This window comes from Mesoplodon bidens (genome assembly GCF_964165515.1).
Source record: "Mesoplodon bidens genome assembly, chromosome: 17".
Taxonomy (NCBI): Eukaryota; Metazoa; Chordata; class Mammalia; order Artiodactyla; family Ziphiidae; genus Mesoplodon; species Mesoplodon bidens.
Window position 1 is genome coordinate 45,138,516 of NC_138174.1, and position 24,505 is coordinate 45,163,020.

Sequence of the window (24,505 nt, forward strand, 5' to 3'; positions counted from 1 at the left end):
AATCAAAGATTCAATAATACCTGATTTAGCAAAAAGAAAAGGAAGAAAAACCTGATGTAAACTTATTAGAATCTCCCGCTTTTATAGTGAATTGCATAGCAGTTACTGTAGCTGTTGGATGTCATACTCCCTGAAATAAAATAAGTTATTTCCTTTGCAGATGCTATGGCTATATTTCATCTTTTCTTGCTTTTCAAAGATTTTGTCATGTTAAATTGTTATTTAAAATGTCTGAAAGTTAATGCCAATAAAACTTTAATAAACATTATGTTTATAAAAAGACTAATTTTTCAGAATTCACAAGTTCCTTTTAATTGTGATTTCACTGTTACTTCCTTAGAAAGAGGAGAAGAGTGTGACAGCAAAAACCAAAATAGATTTTTCTTTATGCTTTTGTGCATGGTTCTGATAACAGAACATAGCTGGGTGAGAACATTTAAGATCTAGTCTCTTAGCAACTTTGAAGTATATAATTGTAAACCTTAAATTTTACACAATATGTAGATTATGTCTCAATTTTTTTAAAGTAATGGGAATTCTAAACAGATAGCAACTCTTGAATCAAACACCTTACTATTTCTGAAGTGCTTTCAAATAATTATTATCACATTCTTATCCTCACAACCTTCTTTTAAAATAAATAGAAAATTTATCTTTACTATCCCTATTTTACATTTGACAGTATGAAAGCTCCAGCTGACTAATCCAACATCTCCCAGTTAGTAACTGATAGAATCAGAACTTGAAATCAAGTTTCCAGATTGTTCTCATGACCCCAAGTTGTCTATAGAGTAGTAAATCTCAAATCTACAGCTATTATCGTAATGAAATACTTCTCCTGGATAGCCATAATAATTTCTTTTTGAAATAACATAATAATATTTTTGTGGGAAACAATTCCCCAAACTTAACACTTGTTGATAAAGTTTTCAAAACTTAGTTTTCGTATATGTATTGAGAATTACATTTTCTTGCTAAAAGTGAACTAGAAAAGACAAAAACATATTAGTTGACACAACCCAGTCACAACTGCTCTACTCATCACAGTCGTGCCCTTGAGATCTGAAAACATTCACTTCAACATTTGACAGCATATTAACTGTTTCAATATTGTGGACTCCTGCTCAGTTTGCTATGGGCAAGAGACCATGCCTTTACACAAGCCGGTGGATCGATTGGTCTTTGGTAGAATCTTAGTTTAAGACTCTTTAAGGCACTGATTTATGCACAATTGATCTGATCAGCCATGCAGTCAATGTGATTTATTAGCTAAGATGGCCAAAACCCTTTTTTCTCCTTTTTCATGCAGTAGTAATTCACCTCATTAGAGGTGGAATCATTATAGGAAGCTCCTGAGAAATAAGAAGTTGAACCTGCCGGCCTGACTCGTTATTTCTCCCCAAACTGTGGATCCACCAAACAGTAATAGCTGGACGCTAAGCCCAGAGCTGCTGTGCACGCATGCAGAAGCCAGTGCACTCTCACTGTGGCCAGAGATGGATGGAATAGATTAAAGGGGGTTCTAAGCTTCCTCCACTCCGAAACATTTCAGACAACAAACTTGTTTGTTTAGCTTCCTGAGAAACTCATTCATTTAGTTTCTAGCACACATTTTTTTCTTTGTTTAACCACAGTAAGACAAATGACTTGTATTACTTGATAATTATGGTGTTTAACTAAACATAGGACTAACAATGTGTATTACAGGGGTTGGCAACCTACAGTATACATGTGGACGCATGCATGTGCACGTGCACACACAAAGAGACACACACTCACACACACACACACACACACACACACACACTCCCAATGTTACAGGAGATACGATTCTGAATAGTTCACCTATGGGCAAAATACACATTTGCATTTGCCAAACACATTTTCTATAACATTTAGAGGGAAAGTGTCTATAGATTTTATATGGAATAAGAACTCCTTCCCTCTCTTAAAGGTTTATCCCCCAGCCAGATCCTTAATCCTAAATTTCTACTGATTATTGATTATCTCCTTAAAAATTATTAACAAATAGTTAAGGGAAGGAACATAGCAGGGTAAGGACAACCATCCCATGAGATAGTTCTGCTTTAGAACAGAGTATTGACTCAACATCGCCTTTTCTTCCATTCAATCTGCTGCTGAGAGCTCAAAGCTCAGAACCTTAACTCTAGTTGCCTCATCCATGCATTTCCGTTTGACTTGGTAGAAATTCCGCACATCACAGTGATTTCAGGGGGTGTGACCTGCTAATAGCTGTCCCCTCATACCTTATCTTTCTCTAAAAGAATAAACGCTTTGCCACTTCCCCACCTGTCCCCACCTACACTATGAAGGCAATAAATGAATATGCAATACTCTACGACTAAAGATTTGACAACCACACATTAGAATGATTAGGCAGTTGTTGAGGGGTGGTACATTATTTTACTATATGCTATATAAATTGTGAACAGCTTTGATTAAAAATCTAGATTTACTTAAACCCAGTTATGCAATTTCTGTACAGAAGCCTACTATGTGCTATACCTTCGATTTACTCGGACAAATGACTCCTTTAGAATAGGCTGAATGAAGGCACAATTTTTATGCTAAACACCGTTTCAATAAGACAAGCCTTAAAATAAAGCAAAGAACAAGGTAAGCTGCAAAATATATGAATGTTTGTATAACTCTCACAGAAGGTACAGCCCCACCTGTCCTTACTACTAAATCAGCACTCTCAAAATGCCAACAAGTTTAGCTATTGAACTGGTTAAAAAGAAACATGGTATGCCGTGTATGCGTGAATTTGTGCATTTGTGTATTTGTAACCATATTCAAAATGAGAAACCTTTACTGAAAGGATCTCAGTTGAAAATTTTGCAATGTAAGAACCATACCAGTAAGAGAAAATATAACTGGGTACCTGGAGTTCTTATTCTCATTGAATATTTGGGGCTAAGTTATCTAAACTTTTTCTTTAATCTTCCCTATTAATAGAGATTAGTTGAAAACACGTGTCTCTTCCTGATTTAGATTTCTGTTGTAAAACTTTGGCTGAATTAAGTATTTTGATAATTACCTGTTTATTCAGAGAGTTGCAACTCCACGCTCATAATACACTTTTAAATTTACTTTGTCATTTACATTACATTTGGTCCATTGTAATAGTATTAGTAAAATTCCATTGATTTAGATATGTCCAATTTTCCAAATAAAACTTTGCCTAAGTTACCAATGGTTTAAAAGAATATTTTCGTTTCCTTTAGGTAATTGTATTTTCTTAGCACCAATTTTATAAATAGAATAAGACACTCCAGGGAAAATATTGAGCTGCACATAGTGGTGTTCTGGTTATTGAAATCATTCACTCTTTGGACTTGTGAGCCACAAAGCACTCACAGCTCAGCAAATCCCAGAATAGCACATGCCATGTCATGTCTTATTGTTTTAACATAGTCCTCACATTCTACCCTCCCAATATAGCTGAACAGCTCAATATTGATGAGTAGCAACAACTGACATCATAGTCTACGGAATACAGTTCTGCCGTTAAACATATGCTGTTACTCTTTAAAGAATACAAATTTATCTTACTTTGGGACTACTTGAGATAAATATTTTAGTTTGAGACCCCCATGTTGTTACAATATTGTCACATGTAACTTTGTCCTAAAGTGGATATATGGTCCAGTAAAATTCTCAGTGGGCTTCAGCATTGGTTTAAACAGTGAATGTACAACCTCTGCCTAGTTAAACTACACACTTACATGGTGAGAGTGCCAATGAATATGTTTCATCAGATGTTCCTGGAAGCTGTCTGGCCAATAGGAGGGATTTGAAACTGTTCCCTAATCACTGTTGAAATCACTGATAGTACTGTCTGTCCACACTATGACAGACAAAAGGTGAAATGTATTAAACATAGCAATCCATCATCCTGCAGATGGAAAGCAGGAGCCCGGAGGGTTCAGAGGCAGTGACTACCCGCTGCTTAACAAAGGCTGGAGTCCTGACAGTTCAGTCCCTTCCTACCCCTTCACTACCCGCCCCCCATCTAAGATGAATGAGTGTAATCAGTAAGGGAGAAAGCCTGCTGAGGACCTCAAATTCAAACATTGTTACATTTAAAGTGCTGCTTTTCTCCCCCTAATCAGAACTGTTACTGGAAAACTTTTCTCCAAATATGAGGAGATAGGTATTTAAGTAAATGAATAAATGAATAAACTGTAGATTCAAGAAAGCACGTCCTTAGAAAATACTGTATTGGTATGCCATGAAGTTTGGATAGCTAGCTTTGAAATAAAGGTTTGATACCAATACAAAGGAAGTTTTTTAAAACTTCACTCAGTTAAGTTTACATTGTTTGAAGCAACTTAATAGTGATGTTCTTTTTGAATGACAAGGGAATTATTATCTTTATATAAGCACCAAATAGAAATGAAATGCTTTTTGCTAAAGCTCAATTCATTTTGCATACTTGCTTCTAATATGGACATATGAGTCACAAAATAGCCAAAGGGAGGGAAAAAACCCTCAACTGCTAACAGCACATTAACAAAGTATAGAGACGAAAGACACTTTTCTTTGGATTTCAGCCTTGTCATTTCCAATTTTCTGCTCCTTGGACATGCTTGTATTCAAATTCTGGAACATCTATTCAGCATATCAATCCTAATTAGACAATCTGGGTCTGGAAAGGATGAGAGCTAGGTCATTTGCATAATTTAATCATAAATACTCAGTGATACATATTTCCAAATGCATTTGTACAATTATCTTTTCATCCTTGGGGCAATGGTATTAATATGATTAGGCAATATTTCTGGAAAAAACAGACAAGTATGCACTCTTTTTAACTGCAGCTTAGGGCGATATGAAAAATTAATTAATTTCTGAAGAAAATCAATTTCTCTACGTGACCACATTATACATCGCTAAACCAAGACTCAGAAACCTCTCTCAATCACTACATTTTATCAGGCTCTTCTAAATTCTGATTAGTATGTAAACAATTCAATAGAAAACCTAGTAATATATCAAAAAGCATCTTAAATTTTGAAGCGATCTTTCTGTCTAATTTTCATTTCAGGAATACTACCTTGCTTTATTTTAATGCATTGTTATTTAACCTGTCAATGAGAAGCCTGTGCTTTTGGTGTGAACTCATCTTGAGTGATCTTTTATTAATGTACATTAACCAATTTCAAGGACAATAGGATAAGGTTACTTTTGAAATGCTTTCCCAAGAAATAGATTTATATTTATCTAAAATAACCTTCACACGAGATTGCTTATTATGAAAAAAATTAGATAAACTAAGTTGTCCCAAAGAGTACCATTGTTATACGAAAAACATTGCAATATACTTAGTAGAGATATAAGAACCCAGGTGGCTAATCTGATTTTTTTAAAAAGAGATTCAGCTTTGTATGCTGATTAGTACAAAAGAAAAAGTCACATTTGTGAGTTTAAATGTGCTATTCTTTTCTTTTCAATCAAATGAAAAAGTAGAAATGCATGCAAATATTCAATATTCATTTAATTTGCATAAAGGTGCTTGAACAAATTTTTGATTCTAACAAGCTCATTTTTCATGCGTTTTGTCTTTCATCCTAATCTAGCATCTGTCATTCCTTTTTGAAGTTATTATCGGCCCAATTCCCTCTTGGACATGGTTGCTGGGTGACCGGTATCTTAGCACCCACTTTGACAGGAACAGATGTGAATCTGATCAAGAGATTTCCCAAGAGTACCTGAAATCACAAACAACTTTTGTGAAAAACAAACAGCATCCCTGTCATGGGCCCTTATTTAACCCACTCCCCAAAAGCAAGAGCAAAAAAGTTTACTTCAGATCAAATATATACCATTTTAATGTCATTTCCTAAATTAGAAGAAAATAAATAAAAATAAACCATATTTTCACTCTGTTGAATTAGAGGAATCCAATCTAAATATCAACAGCTCAAAAACCCAGCTTGTTCTGTTTTTGGATAGATAGTTATGGGTAAATATGGATTTATATTTCATGCAAAATTTCACTAGAGTGTCTACCAAAAATAAAGAGGATTTATTATGAGGACAATTTAGATGATAAAGATATTTAAGAGGATGAAATTTAGTTTGGCGTCTAAAGGCTTCCTATATGAGGTACGATGTAGAAGTCTGTGCAAAATTAAGGATCACTCTACTTACAGAGAATTACCTAAAATATAAAAACTCCACCTCTCCTTTCACACATTTTATAGCAAGATTTTAACGTGTTTGGGTTTTTGTTTTTTGTTTTGCAGTTCACTTGGTATACTATCAATCATTATTAGAAATAGAGCTGCAAAGTGCCACTGGAAGACAAAGGTCATAGAAACTTCATATTATCGCCATTACAAAAGTCAGAATAAGCTGCCTTTCCTAACTACATTCCTTTTAAGAACAGCATGAAGTTGTAGAGTCACATGATCTGCCTCCCTCCATTCCTTCCTTCACAGTCAGAGAACGCGCAGTTGGGTCAAACTTTTTAATTAAATGAAATACTTAATCAATGTTGCTATTTTATAAATATGGCAACAGAGTGATCTTACGAAATATCCAAGTGATTGACTTAATTTTCAGCTTCATTCAAATGATGTTTTGAGGCAAGGCAGAAAACTGTTAGCTTACAGTGAAAGTTAAGGAGCTTTCTTTTTTTTACCACAGAACAGCCAATAAAAAATAAGCAACATATGTTTAAAACCCTAAATATTTTCTCCTTGATAATCATGACTTATGATAGTAAGAAAAGTGGTATACCTTCCATTGGAAATCTCAATGTTTTTCTTCCACACTCCAAGAATTGATTTGTTATAACCATTCTTATTAGCAATTTTTATGTTTGGTTCTTGTAAGGAAATAGCCAATTATCCAAATGATTTTACCAATGTTAAGTGAAAAAGGAAGTGAAAGATCTTTGAAATTCTTTCCAATTTTTATTGGAAAAGGAACTTGCTAACCTCAATTCCAAAATCCAATCATGGAATTATTTTTTGGTATTGCATATATTTGAGTGGGGGATATATATGTATATGTGTTGCTTTACCTTTTATAAAATGTTTCTGTATATATAAGATCAAGAGAAAGTCGTTCTATATGAAGAAGTAGGTTCTAAATCTAATGGTAGTCATTTAATATCACCCGTTATAAGTAGAGGTATTATAACCCTACCATTTTATATCAGTTATCCATTATATATATATATATATATATATATATATATATATATATATATATATATATATATATATGATATAGCATTTTGATATTCTAGAAATTAAGCAAACTATACATACCTAAATACCTCTTTATTTTGTACCTATGATTAATTTTAGTTTTCCAACTTAGCCCCAGTCCACATAACTAAAATGAAAATGGCTTTTACGTATAAAATTTGTCAGTGATCTTCATTTGTTACTGCTAGTGGCAAAGGAGCCTTCTGAAAACACTTTCAAGTGATCCAACTAAAAACACAATAAGAACTTTAACCTCTCAAAATGTGAATCTAAGAAAAATTAAATATACTCATATAAAAATCTGTATTCTGAAATGTTATCACAGGGAAAAACTCCCTGAAAAAAAGTTTCTTCCCCTATTTGGGCTGACTCTTCTGTGGAGAGAAATTAATTTAAAAAGTACAAAATAAATGTTCCCATGTCCAATTAAACAAATTTATATTTAACCTTTTAACATCTAGGATATATATTTGAAAGGTAGATATTTTGTTTTAAAAAGTAGCATCTTAGTCACATGTGAAAACTTGAATAGCTGCCAAATTTTGATGGCACTTTGGCTTAACTGTGAAATGCCATTCATGAATAGTATTTTGTAAATTTCCTAAGAATATATAGTTAGTAAATTTGGGAGTTAAACAGGTGTTAACAGAAAGAAAAATCAAACTTGACCCAGGAGGCTCCAATATTAAGGTTTGAATTGGGATCAGTTCATTCCTTTCCCATGGGGTAACTTGTATAAATGTAATTCTATGGTTTCATAAAAGCAGGTCAAGTTTCCATCCCTGGGGGTCTTCTGGCAATTTGAAGCATGGAAGCACTATTCCTGGCTATAAGTTCAAATCTGCATGTACTGTCAATGGTGTGAAGAAAAAAAAAAAATCAGTGAAGAGCAGACATATATTCATCTTTGATTATAATATATACTTGTCAGAGGGTTCTTAGAAGGTAAGAATAAAGGTGTCAGAGGTCACATGTCATAAAATATTTTGAAACCATCCTCACTAACTTTTAAGTATATATACATACCAGATGATGCAGAAAGGAATGTGAAATATTGTTTTTACTTAGATAACTAAATGCAAAGATGAACTTCTTACCAAATGTCATTTTAAGTTACTATGTCCAAGTGTTTTTTTTTTAATTCCTCAAGCTTTAGATGAAGCAGAGTCTTTTAAGCAATCACTGTTTTATAAGCTTCTTCCTACTTTGCAAAACAATGCATGCATGCTTGCACTTTTACCAATGACGTAATGACTTGACATATGCCATGGAATGATTGAGAAAGTAATTGATTTCAATTTAACTGGACCTCTACCAGGTGTTTTCAAAGACAATTACAGTCCACTGCAAGAAGTGGTAATACACATCTCCTTATGTAGACCTGCAGATTAACCCATTGACCCCATTCCTAACTCATCTCATTGATGGCAAAGCTTTTAGAAGAGCAATCTTTTTTCTTAGATTATGATATTGTTTTCCTATCATTTATCCACTGATTTTAAAGGATATGCTTGCTCTAAAGTGCAAGCAGCAATGAAATAAACCAATAAAAGAAATGGTGCAATGACATCAAGCACTTTAAATGTTCTTCAGTAACATACAGATTCTAATACCTAATAGTTTAATGTCAGTTTCATACAATAAAATACTTATCAGTTATAAATATTTTTCAGAGAGAATTAAAAGTATATCTTAGTTATCATAAAAATAAAGGTCTAGGAAAATCAAGATAAGTGTTTAATCACTGTCTTAATAACCATATAATGTTAAATTTATAATTATATTTTAAAACATTTAAATATAAACTACATCTTTCAACCTAAAAGTAATTTTAAATATAGTTTTCTACGGTCATTCACTAAAGTAGAATTGGTTTTTTATGTGTTATTTTATATTAAATGAATTACAGAAAGCAAAATTAAGCTATTTTTGTAAGTAACTTGTTGGTCCTCTGGCCCTATGTTCTACATGCCTCTCGTGTGTGTGTGTGTGTGTGTGTGTGTGTGTGTGTGTGTGTGTACAAACACAAATACGTATACGTAAAAGCTTTTCTAACAAAGGGATTATAGTTACTTAAGCATAAATACATAGACCACAAATGGGCTAAGCTTAACATAAACAAAAACATCCACCACAAAGATCTCTTGAATACTGATAGAAATTTTACACTTGTTGCATACACAAGAACATCCATCCCAGTATAAAATGTGTGAACAGTGATATTACAAAGAAAAGCGCTCCAAGTTATTCATTTAAAATCCAGAGGCACTATTAAGCTACAAACTACCTAACTTAAGACATAAATATCATTTCCAAAAATTAAGCTACAAAACCAATATTTTAAATATAAAATAAGAATTAATACTGTTGAATATATCAGTCTATTTTAGCAGAGGTGTGATGGGTTCAAAGATCCGTTACAGCTTCAGTGATTTGTTCATACATAAACAAAATGTTTTGTTTTGTTTTGTTTTTGTAACAAAATGTTTTTAAAATATAAGGCTATGAATAAAACAGCTGACCTACTGCTGCTATTAATACAATTTCTGGATACAATCAGTTTAAGATTTTAACAAAATACTTCATCTGCTTGATATGTGAATGTAATGAAATATTTCTTGATTAATATACTCTAGAGATTTATTTTCATTACCTTTACTTAAGAAATGACCATATCCCTTAAACTGAACTAGCAAGTATTTCCTGCAAATGATTGTATGTGCTTCTATAAAATAATTCCCTTTTGACTAGTACTCTTTCTTTCTTGATATATTTTCCTTGTCCTTGAAGAAAAGCATTGTTTTTTCCTGTTGTGACTACAGGGGTAATCTAATTATTTAGAAACATTTGATACCATTTATAAATTCAAAGATAAGTTACATTGTGACTTTTAATACTTGGTTTACCCCTCCGTTCATTTATTCTAAGGAAAGGAAAACGTTCCTCAATTCTTCAATGTTAACTAAGGAAAAGTAACCAATCTACTTTGTTGCCCATTTCAATATTTGCTTTGAGAAAATCATGCTTGAAAAGCATATCCAATTTTTTGTCAAAAATATATACTACCTTCAAAATCCACTGCAGGATTATTATTAATCTACCTATAGTTAAATTAGTTTTAGTCTTCAAATCATAGTAAACAATTCCTATTTCCTGCAAGAAACATGCACTATATTCTAGGTAGTGTATTCATCTTAGATAATAACATACTTTAGATGCTTCAGTTAAACTGTTCTTTTTTTTTTAAATCATTACTCTCTAAAACTTTTTTTAAAACAGCCAGCTATTCAGTGTGTTGCCATGTTGCAGACTTTTAGACACTTCAGTATGTTTTAAGCACAAAAATATAAGACAAATTAAATACACAGTGAGTTTTCCAGTTTAGTAAGTTGTCTTTGACAGCTTTCACTCAAGTCACGTACATTTAAACGTGCAAAAGAAGCCCAGCTTGATATCCTGGATCAACTCCAAGCTAATATGAATCAGAAAGCAACAGGGCCACACATTTAACAAAGTTCAGTCATTGGACATTTCTATATCCAATTTAGAAAACCCACAGGCAATTTTTTCTTAAATGAGTGAATTAGGATCCTCTTATCTTATAAAATAACTCCAAATCAGAACACACAAGAAATTTAAAATGCACCTGGCTCAAGGTCTCTGATTTTGGATCATGTAACGATTTGCATCATTCTCTATATATGATTATATGGATATAATACTTATAAAATAAATATGAACATTTAAATTGGACAGGTATCTGTAATAGACCCCATCTTAAAAGATTCTCAAATACCTTCCCAAAGTAAATAGGTGCATCAATATAAAATGATCCACCACTTAATCTAATAATAACTAATTACTAGACTGAATATAATCACTAACTACTAGACCAAATATAAATATACTCTCCTTGGTGTTCCGGCTCTCCAAAGAAATAATTTGGTAAGCTAACCTCACTATTCTAATTGAGTCACTTCTATACTGGACGTATTCTAAAAAGCAAATATCAGCAATTAAAAGTTATTTAAAGGACAGCTACTGTAGTAAAAAAAAAAATTACTTTTGATTAGAAATACTTCTGACAAATTGAAGAGAAGGAAAGTAAAGGAATTTGAGGACAATGTGGGCACACAGAGCCACTGGTATGCCTGAGATATATGTATCTGTGCAGATCAGAGCCTTTGATAGTCCACTTATCTAAGCCCCATTTGGTGGGCTTTTAAGTCAGGTTTTCTTCATTAAAAAATAAATTATTAAGCATAACAAATATAATGGAAAAGAGGCTCCTTAATGCATTCTCTAAGTCTGAAAACATAAATATAAATGTATTTTTAATGTATTCTTAACTGAAATTTTAGCTGCAGAATTCACACACACACACACACACACACACACACACACACACACACATGACTGACCAATCACAGTGCAGTAACTCAGTAAAGAGAATGGCACATGCTGGCACATGTTAAGGTCATCCTATTCTCATAACAATTCAAACATAAATTGATAAAACTTTATCTTAAATACATGTTAAATATCCAAATAGTTAATAACATTTTTTTTCACATTTTTTTGGTAATTTTAAAGGTATATAAATTGATGTGATTTTTTTTTTCCCTTGGTGAACAATCTGAAAATGAAATCCTGGAAAGATTAAATTCAGGCAAAGTTGAACTTTTCTAAAGAATCAAGTAATGAAAACCTTAAAACCAAAATGTTTAGTGAAATCTAGAAAACTCACCTGTACCTATTTAAGAAGACATATTTCAAACTAATTTCTTCAGACAAAGATTCAAAGGGAGACAGCTTACAACCTGTGAGAGTTTCATTTCTTATTATATTTTGCAATACGTGTGTTCTATATTGCTAATACAGTGCAATTTAAATGATTATTTTACTTGATTAACAAAGGCAACTGTATGAAACAATTTAGTAAAATAACTTGGAAAGATAAAATAATACTAATTGACAGTCAAAGCACAAATTGTTCCTAAAATAACAACTACTTCGTTGCACATTAAGCACATTAAGCTACAAATGCTACTTACATTCCAAAAACAAAACAGCAAATGAGAAACAATAAAGCATATTATGTTTTTGTATGCTAGTGAATCACACATGGTAAATCACCAAAGAGAAGAGTGATTTATGCTCAAATCCAGCCAAGACTTTAATCAATATTGGGTGTCACATCTCAGGAGGTTGGGGAAGGTAGTGAGGCAAAAAGAGAGTGGCTAATATTGGTCTCAATAATTTATATGCAACTTCCGTGAAATGTGGTAGATTAAACAAACAAAAAAAAAGCAGCAGATTTAGACTAAATGAAGTTTAAAAATTCTGCCTTAAATGCAAATACAAAAATTTTATGCAAGAAAACTCTGACAAGAAAAAAATAAGCCTGTCTTGTAGTTTATTCTACATAGTATTTGAAGCATCACAAAATAAAAATTATATGTGCAAATCAAATTAAGTGTCTCAGGGCATTAACTGTTGAGTTCAGAAAGTAAACCATCTTCATCCTCATAACTATGTGCACTTTGTGACAATAATGATTATGATATCACTGGAGACTAACTCCAAGGGGGAAAAAAAAACAGGTTTGAAAGATATTATCCAAATAACTTGAGAATTTGTATCTTGGAATATAATGTGATTAAACAAGGTAAATCTGAGATCAGCATATTCTTATATTTTATTTATGTATTAGTTATTAAACTGCAATTTACTAACATTTAAAAAGTGTGCAGAGATAAGTGATGGAACCAAAAAACTTTCACATTTTAGGCCCTACTTTTCTAATTATGCCATATTCTTCTTGAAATGTTATACGACGAGACATCAGGCTTTATAGGAGCCATTAATAGACTGTAATACAAAAACTTCAAAAGCATAGTCTCTCTTCATTTGAAGTAAGTTTTGAATTTCTCTGTGCCAAGTATCATAATTATCTGTGAGAAGGGAGTCTGTATTGTGTTGAAACTTTCTACATCGAGGCATAAATGCGTAAGTCCGTGCCATTGAATAGCATGTAATTGAGGAAATGTTAAATAAATATGCTATTTTTATTAAAAAAAAAACTTCTGACAAAAAAAGAGCCAAGAATTGGAAAATATTTTATACTTCTTATACTAAAACTGCATTCATATATTACCACTGGACAGAAAAAAGACATGTAGTCTCTCAATTTGCTGTCAATAGATGGTACTGACTTTTAAGACAAAAGAATACTGTTTGTAAATATATGTATAATTATATAAAATGTCTGATAAAACTAAATGGAATCTTTTCAAGTTAAAAACACCATAAATCTAGGGCTATGTAGGACCCAAATCACAAGCTGATTTGGAAGATCCTGAGATAAAATCAACTTCTGGCAATGCTCAAAAAAAAAAAAAATATTTTAGATGACGAAATAGAACAGAGTCACTTTTTATTACCTGAATTCACAGAAAATTGAATGCTAACCCAAATCTACAAAGAAGCAACTGACTCAGAGACTTGACCATGTACATAATTACTTTTCTTTTTTTGTTGTTGTTTAATGGTTACCAGTTAATTAAGTGACCTCTGTTGCAACAGCCAAGTTCATGCAACTAATGTTTAGTTGAAAAATAATAATTAGAGGAAGCTGATCAAGGTCAGACTTTGTCCTCTGACAACTTTTAAATATATTTCCTTATATTTTCTTTCAAGCTTTGAGACCCCTATTTTATTTAGCTTTACTATCAAGGAGGTGACAGTCTCTGTTTCATCTCCTTGTGGTAATGACAGATGGCTTCAACATTTATTCTAGTTTTCATAGATAGCACACTGATGCAATAGCCCCAAGCAAATTAAATCCACTCCGAGGTTTGTTACTAACTTACTGAGCCACTTTGAGCAAGTTTATGAACCCTTCTTTTCCTTAACATCAAAAATTTGGTTCCTCAGATTCTCTGGTATCTAAATACTCTTAAGAGACATAATTAAATACATGTTCTGTAAAAAGCTGAGAGTGCTAAGATTTAATGTTTCTTGCACACTATGTACATATCATTTTATATAGTTTGCCTTTCTGCACAGTTCCTCTTATCTTTTGCATAAATTATTCCTTTAGATAGTCTCTTAAGTAGCCAGAGGAGAAAGAAACCATAATGAAAGAAATCAATATATATAGATGAATGAAAAAGGATCTTAATAGTAAGGGCATAAACTGGACTTGAATGAAAAGGGTAATTTTAGTTTTGTAAATTCAAGATAAAAATATTGTAGGTATTGTTTCCAACGCTGAGAAGTAAGACAGTAATACTTGTAATTATCACTAAAAAATAATGCATCACAATGCAAACAGTATATTTTGGTGAGAGGGAGTTCAGTGATAAGTTTTCTATTTTCTTAGTCAGTGGCAGAATTAGGAAAACCTAGGCAGATATCTACAACTACACATCTTCTTCAGTATTTACATGTGTTTAGGTTTGAGAAAGTCTTGTAGTTGATAAAAGATCAAAATGCAATAGTAAATCAACAAACTTACCACATTTAACTTTAACCTGAAATAGAGTTTTGGAATAACACATTTAATTGTAAAGTATTAAAATGAGGTGAGTGAAATATAATTAGAGTACTGATGAGGTATTTTTGAAGGGATAAGCAGTTTTACTGGATTTAACTTATCTTGGCTCTGAAAGTTTTAACTCCAGACCCTTTGTTAATCTCAGGGAAAAAATACTTTAAAATTCTTTCCTAATAACTTTAAGAATATTCTCCAACCATATAGTGAGGACTTCAATTCCAAAACCTGAAAATTCCAAAATTTCAGAAATTTCTGAAAAAAAAAAAAACCACAAAACATCAAGAGAATAATTGTAAGAGGTGTAACACTACCTGCTTTAAATTGATTATAACGTTGCAGTCTCTGAAGGGAGTTTTCTCCACCAATTTTTTTGCGTGTTATGTGAAATGGCCATTAATTATCTAGTACAGTGTGTGCTGTAAGAAACACACAAAGAAGATTCAAGAGAAGAGTGGTTTGGTTACTAAGAAAAACAGCGCTTCGCCAATCTACTGGATAGGTAGGCAATTTCACCACAGTCATATCTGAACTGGCTTCAAATTTCGACTAGCATTCTTTATAACAACTCCGCAACAATTGTCTGCCCTGATTCAACTTGTTTTAACAGTAGATTTTTTGCAAATATGTTATCTTCTGTACACCCAAGGACTCCAATTATCTCCGTAAATGACATTTAGTGATCAAGATTCCCCCTCAATCTTTACTGCCACCTGTCCAGACTCTTGGGCACGCGTGCGCGTACACACACGCGGGCGCTCAGCATTCACCCAAAAATAGTAGAAATGAAGGTTCAAAACCCAGATATACAACCATGGCCCGATGCAAAGAATGGCAAATAAACACGGAAAAGAGTTTCTGGCTAGGTCAGGGTAAGACATTTACTGGGTTGGAGTTCGAGTCTTTTTCGTCTTACAGTCTTCCGGGGGCACTAGCCAGAAGTCTTCTCCCAAGGAAGAAATAGCTAGGGGCTTTTCTACCCCGGTTTCCTCTGGTCTAGTCCTGCGCCTCTTTCCTTGCCGCCTCTGTTTCCCTAGCTCTACTAGGGGCACACACCCAAAAGGAGTAAAACTCCGCTTCTTCTCCCGATCTTTAAACTTATTTGGAGGGTACCGAAGTCGCTGCACACATTTTGCGCGCAGTTCCCAAGCACTCACTTCTGGACTCCAACTTTCCCTACTCGCTTTTACCCGACATCTCTGAACTTTACCCTCTGCAGCCAACGATAGATAGGGACAAGACGGAACCGTGAGAGCGGGTGGAATGATCACTTCTACCCCGAAACTGACAAGTTACCCTACTCCCGCCCCCTCTCGGTAGATCCTCCCCCAGTGAGCGTTCATTAGCATAAAACTGGTCGGGCCGGCTCCGGGTCCCGTGGCCTCTATAGAGTTCCCGCGCTTTGCCGGGCTGGGGAAGCCATGGCACCGGTATTCAGGTCCACAGAGCATCCCAGTGCAAAGCCTGCACCTGCTCATTGCGTGAGCTACTAAGCCCTTAACAAAAAAAAAAAAAAAAGAAAAGAAAAGAAAAGGGATAAAAAAGGAAAAGAAAAAAAGAACAGTTTGGAGAGAGACCGAGAGAGCAAGCTGTGGTCTTCCTTCCCCATCTCTCCAGTTCAGCTTCCAAGAGTCTCAGGCACCCGGACACCTCCCCCTACGGAAGGAACCCTGCCGGTCCCCTCGCGTCTGCCCCAGGGCAAACGTACCCCTTCATCTTCTTTGCACACGCACACGCAAACACGCGGACACACGCACAGATGCGCGCACATACAGACCCCTCCCCTCCGCAGGCTTGCCCTCGGGGCTTCCGAGCTGAACTCGCTTTGGGTCCCCCGGGATTGCGCCGGCCTCTCGGCCTCTGGGACCGTCCCCCTCCCGACCTCCAAGTGACCCACTCCAAAGGCTACCTGGCGGGGCCCTCACCCGGAGCGCGTCTTCCCGCTCCTCGAACCCTGCCGAGCAGGGTCACGACCTCCCTCCGCCCCCGGGATGCCGCCTGGCGCCTCCGAGCAGCCAGGCCAGTGCCCCGCGCCTTGTGGTGGAACCCGGGTCCGAGGGAGCGCGCACACGGGCGGCCGCGCTGAGAGGGGTCCCCTGACGCCGGCGCGGCCCAGGAAGGGCGCTGTGGCCCCTGGAAAGGCACCGTCCTCCTCCTTCCCGCCCCCTCTGCCCGGAGGCTTGGGGTTCTCCCGTGCCACAGCGGCTGCGCCCCCGCGCCCGGGCCAGCAAGGGGCGGACCCGGCCGGAAGAGCGCGGTCTGGGCAGGGTGAGGTGCCAACTTCTCCGAGGGTCGGGAGCGGCCGCCGAGCCCCGAGGAAAGAGAGGAGAGGGCCGCGCTCGGCGGAGCGCGCGGCTCGCGGTCGCGCGGAGCGAGCGGCGCCCTGAAGGGAGCGAGGGAAGGGCGAGGAGACCGGTGGGAAGGGACCACGGGCGGCGGAGGCTGCCCCCCGCTCTTTACCTTGCGTTGGTGCAGTCATTGTAGAGGGTCTCGAAGTCCTTCCTGGAGATGAGTTTGCAGCGGTTCACTCCGGGCTGGATGGCGCCCAGTCCCCTCAGGATGCGAACCTGTTCCACATTGCACACCACGGGCGTGATCTCCAGCCGCTTCAGCTTGGTGTAGACGGTGTGCAAGCCCCCCACCAAGTGCTTCAGGAACAGGTCGAAAGCCTGGGGCAGGCAGATCAGCTCGCAGCCCTCCACCGTGAAGGAAGCCACTTTGGCCCCCCTCAGATCCACCATTTTGCACTCATTATTCTGGGGGGTGTTTTCCACTGGGGACGGGGTCGAGTACACGGGTTTCCCGGGGAGGGGCCCGCAGCTGCTGCTACTGCTGCTGCTGCTGCTGCTGCTGCTACTGCTGCTGCTGCTGCTGCTACTGCTGCTGCTGCCGCTGCTGCCCGCGCTCGCGTTGATGGGGGTGCTGGAGGCGCCGCCGCCGCCGCCGCCGCCGCCACCGCCGCCGCCGCTGGCGGTCGCCAGGCTGGGGTTGGGGTTGCAGTTGCTGCCGCCGCCGCCGCCGCCTCCGTTGCCAGCGCTGCCGCCGCCGCCTCCGCTGCCGCCGCCGGTGGAGGTGACTGTGGCCACCGCCGCCGCCGCCGCCGCCGCCGCCGAAGCGATGGGCTCCGGCCGGAACAGAGTTGGCCCTGAGGACGCCGGGGGCCCGATGGACGGAGCCGGAGACGAGGTCGCCGAGGAGGTGGAGGTGGTGGTGCCGGAGGAGGAAGCAGACGTGGAGATCGGGGGCTGAGTGGGGACCAGCTGGGTCGGAGGGATCAAAGCCGCCGGCACTGCCATGGTCACATATAAGGGGAAACAGAAGGAGGAGAAGCGAGGGAAAAAGTTGCCACACACCCCGGGGAGGGCAAGGGGAAAAAGGGGGGCGGGGGGGAGAAGGAGCTAGTGGGCCACAACAACAACTCTGAGAGAGAACGACAAGGAGAAAGGGAGAGAAGGGGGGAAAAAAGGAGGTGAGGGTAAGAAAGAGCGAGCGCAGTAGGGGCGAGCGCGAGAGGCGCTCTAGAGAGAAACGCACAAAAGTGTCCCGCAAGTCGAAATGCGAGTCCTCTCCGGGGGCTGGGATCGGGGGCTGGTTTGGAGGGGGGGGGCGGGGAGGGTCGGCTGTTGTTGTGTGGGTCCCGCTCTAGCACAGAGTTAAGGATGAAGGTGAAAAGGAGGAGGTTTGAAGGACTTGGGTTCTCCCTGGCAAGTACATTGATCAAAGATTGAGCGGGGAATGACAGAGAGAAAATGAGCTGAAAAGTGCAGGCTGCCGGCTGGACGAGTTGTTGTTGTCACACGGTGCAGAGGGGAGGAGCTCCGGAAACTTGAAATACCCTTTGAAGCCGCAAAAACCTCACTCACTAGTATTAACCCAAATTATCCAACCAGGAACTCGGAGCAGAGACTCCGAGAGCGCGAGACCCAGGGAAAGCGAGGGAGCGAGAAAAGGAGGAGGGGAGGGGGAGGATAAGTAAGAAACTATGGGAGGGACGGAGAGGAAAAGCCCGGACACAGAAGTGGCGATCGGAAAGAGGGCTCATCTACTTCTTTCTCTTCTACTACCGTTAGACTGCATGTCTTAATATTCCATTTCGTCCGCGAAGACTCGTAATTTTTTTCCAAAACCTTCTGAGCAATCGTCTGCCAACTTAAAGAGGAGCCATAGCGCTCCGAGCTCTCCTTCAAGGATTTAGGATGTATCTCCGCTCGTTTTTTTTTTTTTTTTTTTGCCATGAGATATAAATGAAAACACATCCTCTCCCTTCATGATAATTAAGAAATTATTCTGAGGAAAATCCATGTGGAAGCAAAGTGCATGTTTTCTGCATCTGATTATTTTATCTGTCGGTTCAATTATTTATTTGTTTAAAGATAGTGAAAAATTCCAGGAGAGTTTTCAAGTTGTAGGGAAAAAGTAGTCTGAAATCGTTTAAGAATCATGGAATGCTCTGCATTCAATTCCTCATTTCCTAATAGATTGTGGAAAGAAAGAAATGCTTGCCATGATGTGGATGGTTGAGAATAACTTCACTTTCACCCCAAAGGCAGATCAGAAATGCCAATCATACCGAGAGAATTTGAAGAGATAAGGCACCCTTGAAGACTTAGAAAGTGAGGGGAAAACAACACACTAATTTTTCTTACCTAAAACTCTATAATTAATTCACCTGTCTTGCACAGACGCCAGCCATCCTCATATCGTTTAAAACCCAAGGCTGGTTGCTAGTGTGTTAGGTGAGTAACTATATGTGTGTGTGTGTGTGTGTATACACACACACACACACACATATCTACACACACATATATTGTATTTCAAAAGTATCACTGTATCTTGGGAAAGTCCTTCTCAGTTTGTAGAAATATGTTTTGTAAATAATGAAAAGAACAAAAACAAAGCTCACTAGTTGACTTGTAAAGGCAGAAAGGGAGGCTATGCTTAAAAATACTAGGCTGAGTTTAAGACTCTCTTCCTCTTTGCCTTCCTCTCTGCTTTTCTTCCCTTTTCTAACTTGTTGAATGAAAGTACTATTTATTCAAGGATTTTTGAACAACCTGTGATTTGAGCATAGGTCAAGTCTGTTCTCTGTTTATATCTCTAGGAATCTTAAATAATTAGGCTTTAAACCTGTCTGCACATATTCATTAACTTTACAAGATAGAAACAGTGCTTTAGCATTTGACAGATTTTAAAAGTAAACTATTAGCATCGGGTTCACAGTGTAGTGTTGAAATTATTATCATGTTTCTTTTTATCATTTTACTTCTTTAACCTTTTTGAAGCTTAGTGTCAAAAGGTGCAGGAAATATTTATAGAGAAATATGGCACTGTTGACTAATTAGTCTAAGTTTATACTAAACTTTTTGGGGCATAGCAGTTATATCAGGAGGCTTTCCTGGGTCATAAGAACTCAGAAAATTGATTGTTGCCAAAAAGTAGATTAACTTCTATAAGATAGCTAAAGTGTATACAGTTGTTTTACCTAGTTAGCCAATGTAGTTTGATATATCCAGAAATAATTTATATTAATTTTCACTCCTCTTATCTGACTTCAGTTTAAAATAGGGATTGGATTTATATCACATACATCAGAACACTTCTTTAAGTGTTTATGCCTACTGATTTTATTCTGGAATTGCATGCACAACTTTAATAAACTCTGCTCTAGTTTTTAAAATGCTAAACTAGTTTCTTCGTTTTAAATTCTAGACACACAAATGGAAAAAATCAGAAATAAATGCCCCAAATCTGCTCTAAGCATTCTCGTTTCTCATATTACCTTAAACTGTCACTCACCTAATACCTGCTACACTCCGAAGCCATGGACAGGAAGTAATGATAGCTGACCAAGCCATAATCCCACCCAGCATCAAAGCAAAGTCCAAATTTTCTGCAGGGAACCCTGCGTCTCCCAGCACGTGCTCCATTCAGAGGCAGGGCTTGGGGCGCCTGCCCCTACCTGAATGGGAGCTTCCTTCCCCTCACCTCCCATCTCAGGTCTCTAAACCGTATTTTAAGAACTACCACTCACCCTGGTGATCAAACAATAGGATTAGAAAAGGCACATAATGCAAATTAAAATATGTAGGAAAGAAAAGCCTGGAAAAATTCAAATTTCTTTTCTTCTTTCCTTTTTTTTTTTTTTGAGAAATATTACCAGTGATTAAGGCAAACGGTATTTCATAACAGCAGATAAATCAACTGCACAAATTTCAAATTCCCACTCTTCCTATCTCTTTAGGTTTCCAAGCTTTTGTCTTGTTTGTTTATTGTTTTACATCTCTGTTTGGTTCAGGTCCTCTCCTTCCATCTCCTCCTCTCCAGCCTGCACTCAATTTGCATAAGCATAACTCAGAGTACTGTAACTGATATTAGAAAATTCTCCCTGTGTGTTGTGAAGACGTATTGTGCTAAAATCAATAAGACTGTTTAAAATTCAAAGACCTGCAAATTGTTCTGTTTGTCCTTTGATAGGGCCTATGCTGATTAAAATGCTACCAAGAAAGCTTAATTGCTGCACTAATTAAGAAGTCTTTAATTTCTTTCCTAGGATATCGTTTGAAGCTGAGCTTGTACCAGTTCAGGGAGGGTATTTTCTTCCCTCTCTCTGCCCCCTCCTGGCCCCTCCCTTCCCCTTCCCCCTCCTTCCGTGCCCCCGAAGACATCCCTGTGAATGAAACTAATAGAGAGAGTGGTCTCAGGGCTCACCATCTATTACTTAACAAAAATCGGCACAGGAGACAGAGTTCAGTGCAGTAGGAAATGCAGTTTTGAGAAGAGCTGTAAGGTCGCAGGAGACAGTGAGAAAATACAGACTAGCTGTTGCAGCAAAAGTCCCGGTGAATAAATACCTGGATAACAACAGGCGCTTTAGCCTGAAGATGAGGGCATCCTATTTGGTTAAAAGGGACAGTGACAAGGAAATGCTTCTGTTGAAACAGGGAAACATAAAAATATATTTTCAAAAGCTGTGCTTTAAAAACGAAGAATAAATCTGTAGAAAGGTGGACTTAGAGTTGGGATTTGGTAAGTTTCATTTTATATTATGAGTATAAAACCATGAATTCTATGGGGATTCATTTTTGACCCTTTTGATAACCCAGGGAGGCATCGCACTGTATTACATCCATTCCATCCTTATCTATTGACCTATTTTATTCACTGATTTCTCAAGTGGGGAAACTGACTAAATGATTTCACAAAGCTTTCTCTGTAATCAATAGTCATTTTAAAGTTATATCCATGCTGCATTATAATTCTGGTAAATGACTGCAAAGCAGAGGATTGTAAGAAAGATACAATTATTGACAAAGCTAGGATAAGTCATGTCTTTAAATCTTTAAGGTTTCAATATAGCAATTGATATAATTAAGATTGAAAATGTGGATTTCATAGAATATTTAAAAAAAACTAAAATGTTCTAATAACTTAAAGGCAATACATATCTGAATGTTTCTCGAATATCTCAAAATTTCCTGAAAGCTTTGAGTATCCTCTTTTTATAGCAACACTAAATGAAGCAGAAACGATTTGGGAATATGCAGAAAGGACAACAAGAAAAGGTTCCTTGCAATTTTATTCTTTTAATTTTTCTCCAAGTTCTATTAGAAGCATGAACAGAAAAATACAGATGTATTACCTCAGATATATAGTGAATTCCTTTCAGTGACAGGACAAGGAGATAACATGCTTAATAGATTCAAAGGGAGACTTACCATTCCGAGCACGACGTCACTCTAATTATGTTTACTCTAATTGAAAGCAAGGTTTTTTGGAATCTGAAATTACTTTCAGAATTCTTTTTTAAATAATGCAAGTGGATCAAATGTTGATCACAAGCATTTCAATCTTTCAAAATGTATTGGAAAATTAAATGAAAAGTGGAGTTTGGTACAAACAATGCCCCAGGGCAAAAAAACAACTAACACTAGATTTTCCAGTCCAGCCATAATACAAATCAACTTGAGCACACTTCTATGGCCAGACTGCCAGATTGTTATGACTGCTAATTCACTCAATCAAAGAGTGCATTAGCACACCCGGCACAAATAGCTTTCACAATAGGGTGCACTTCTGAACAGTTCTAAGGTATATCACAACGGCAAAGTAAAGAGGAAGATGATTTTTACATCTCCTTATTTACTAATGGACCTGTTTCCTTAACAGAAAAAAAAAAAAAAAAAAGACAAACTTCAGGCGGAGGTTTATAAAGGAGCTCTCCAAGTTTGGCAAATCTAGAAAGATAACAGGGTACCAGTAGTTGACTGACTTTGTTAAACGTTTCTCAGGAGAGAGTCCAAAATTGATGTTTGCACTTCAGTAGTAAATCATTGAAGATGGAGAAATTATGCCAAGTAACTCTCTCAAGCCTTTTTAACTCAGACACACGGCCTCACCAATCAGCTCAGCAGATAAACCCTGACTACCTTAAGCAAAGACTTCCCTACTTTTACACTTTCTGTCTCTGCTGCCCCGACCTGGGGTTCCAACTTCTGACTTAGTGTCTCATTTCTACAGTCTCCCTCTTTTCCAGTTCCTGTCCCTCCTCAAACAAGGAATATGACTTTTATCTCAAGAATACATTCTCTAATCAGGTGCAGAGAGCTTGGTGATAAATTACCCAAAGGACAGAAGGTGGGGAGACGAGCACACTATAACTTGAAGCGCTCAAACTTTTTATTACAAATTGCTGTTCTTAATAAAGGAGTGGCCAAAATGGTCATAAGTAACTCTGACTTGTTTTCCAGCATGGAAATGCATGGACCATATATGTATGCTTACTGAACACATGTAGTAATTACCTATTCATGTTCACATTTGCATAGACGTCAGAACCAAATGGCACAATTTGGCATTCCTGTTCCTCCCTCCCTAATCTTCTATCCTCACCCCGTTTTCTCCTGGTTCAAAGCGAAGGTGACATGTTGGCCGAAAATACTTTGCTGGTTATGGAGCATATTGTAAGAAATCTCTAAACCCATGTCGGGGGAGAGAAAGGAGAATAGTTAGAGGAGCAAAGAGGAGAACAGTTACAAAGAAAAAAAATCATCATGGAATGGTTCTCCTTACTCCAAACTGCATCATTTCTACGACAAGTAGTCAACTCTCCATGATAACTGGGTTACACTTTCTCATCACTACTTACTTCCAGTGTTAAGTGTCCTAATTCCATCTGGGGGTTGGTATTAAGAGTTGCACAGGCAAATATTTGATTAAAAAAACAATCAAACAAGCAAAAAAACCCACAACGAGATCATTATAGAGTTGGATCATAAAAGGAAGCAACAAAAATAATGATATACATTGAGATTAATTCCCTTCATCTCTTAAATGGGAAGAGGGATGGCAGACTGGATTGAAGGTCAAAAAGTCAGGCGGATATTTAAATCCCTAGTTTTCTAGGAACTATTGTACCTTCAATTGCACCTTTTCATATATGGCACTTTCTAATTGTCATACTCCTTTCTTTTTAAATAACCAAAAGCTCATTTTTCTCTAAAGAATATCAGTATTAAGATGTATGAATTGCTCGAGGGATACATAGTTGGGAACGGGGGTGGAAAGAAGTCTTACGTAGTGTAAATGCATGTTTAATTTAAAACATAAATTATGGTGTGATTTTGCAATGTTAGGAGAAATGTATTAAACTTAATTATAAAAGTTTCTACTGATTCACTGTCTGCTTTTCTGTTTTTGTTTTAACTTA

General features: G+C 37.4%; 1 protein-coding gene across 5 annotated transcripts in view; it reads right to left on the bottom strand.

The window, feature by feature from the left end:
- The window catches only part of DACH1 (dachshund family transcription factor 1), a gene marked incomplete at both ends in the record, with an annotated part of 411,700 nt that extends 393,605 nt beyond the window's left edge, over nucleotides 1–18,095 (bottom strand). For all 5 annotated transcript variants that reach the window (XM_081214579.1, XM_081214577.1, XM_081214578.1 and 2 more), the window contains one exon: nucleotides 17,260–18,095. In XM_081214579.1, the coding sequence (XP_081070705.1) occupies nucleotides 17,260–18,095 (836 nt within the window). The remainder of the gene's footprint in view (nucleotides 1–17,259) is intronic.
- Between the last annotated feature and the right edge of the window lie 6,410 nt (nucleotides 18,096–24,505).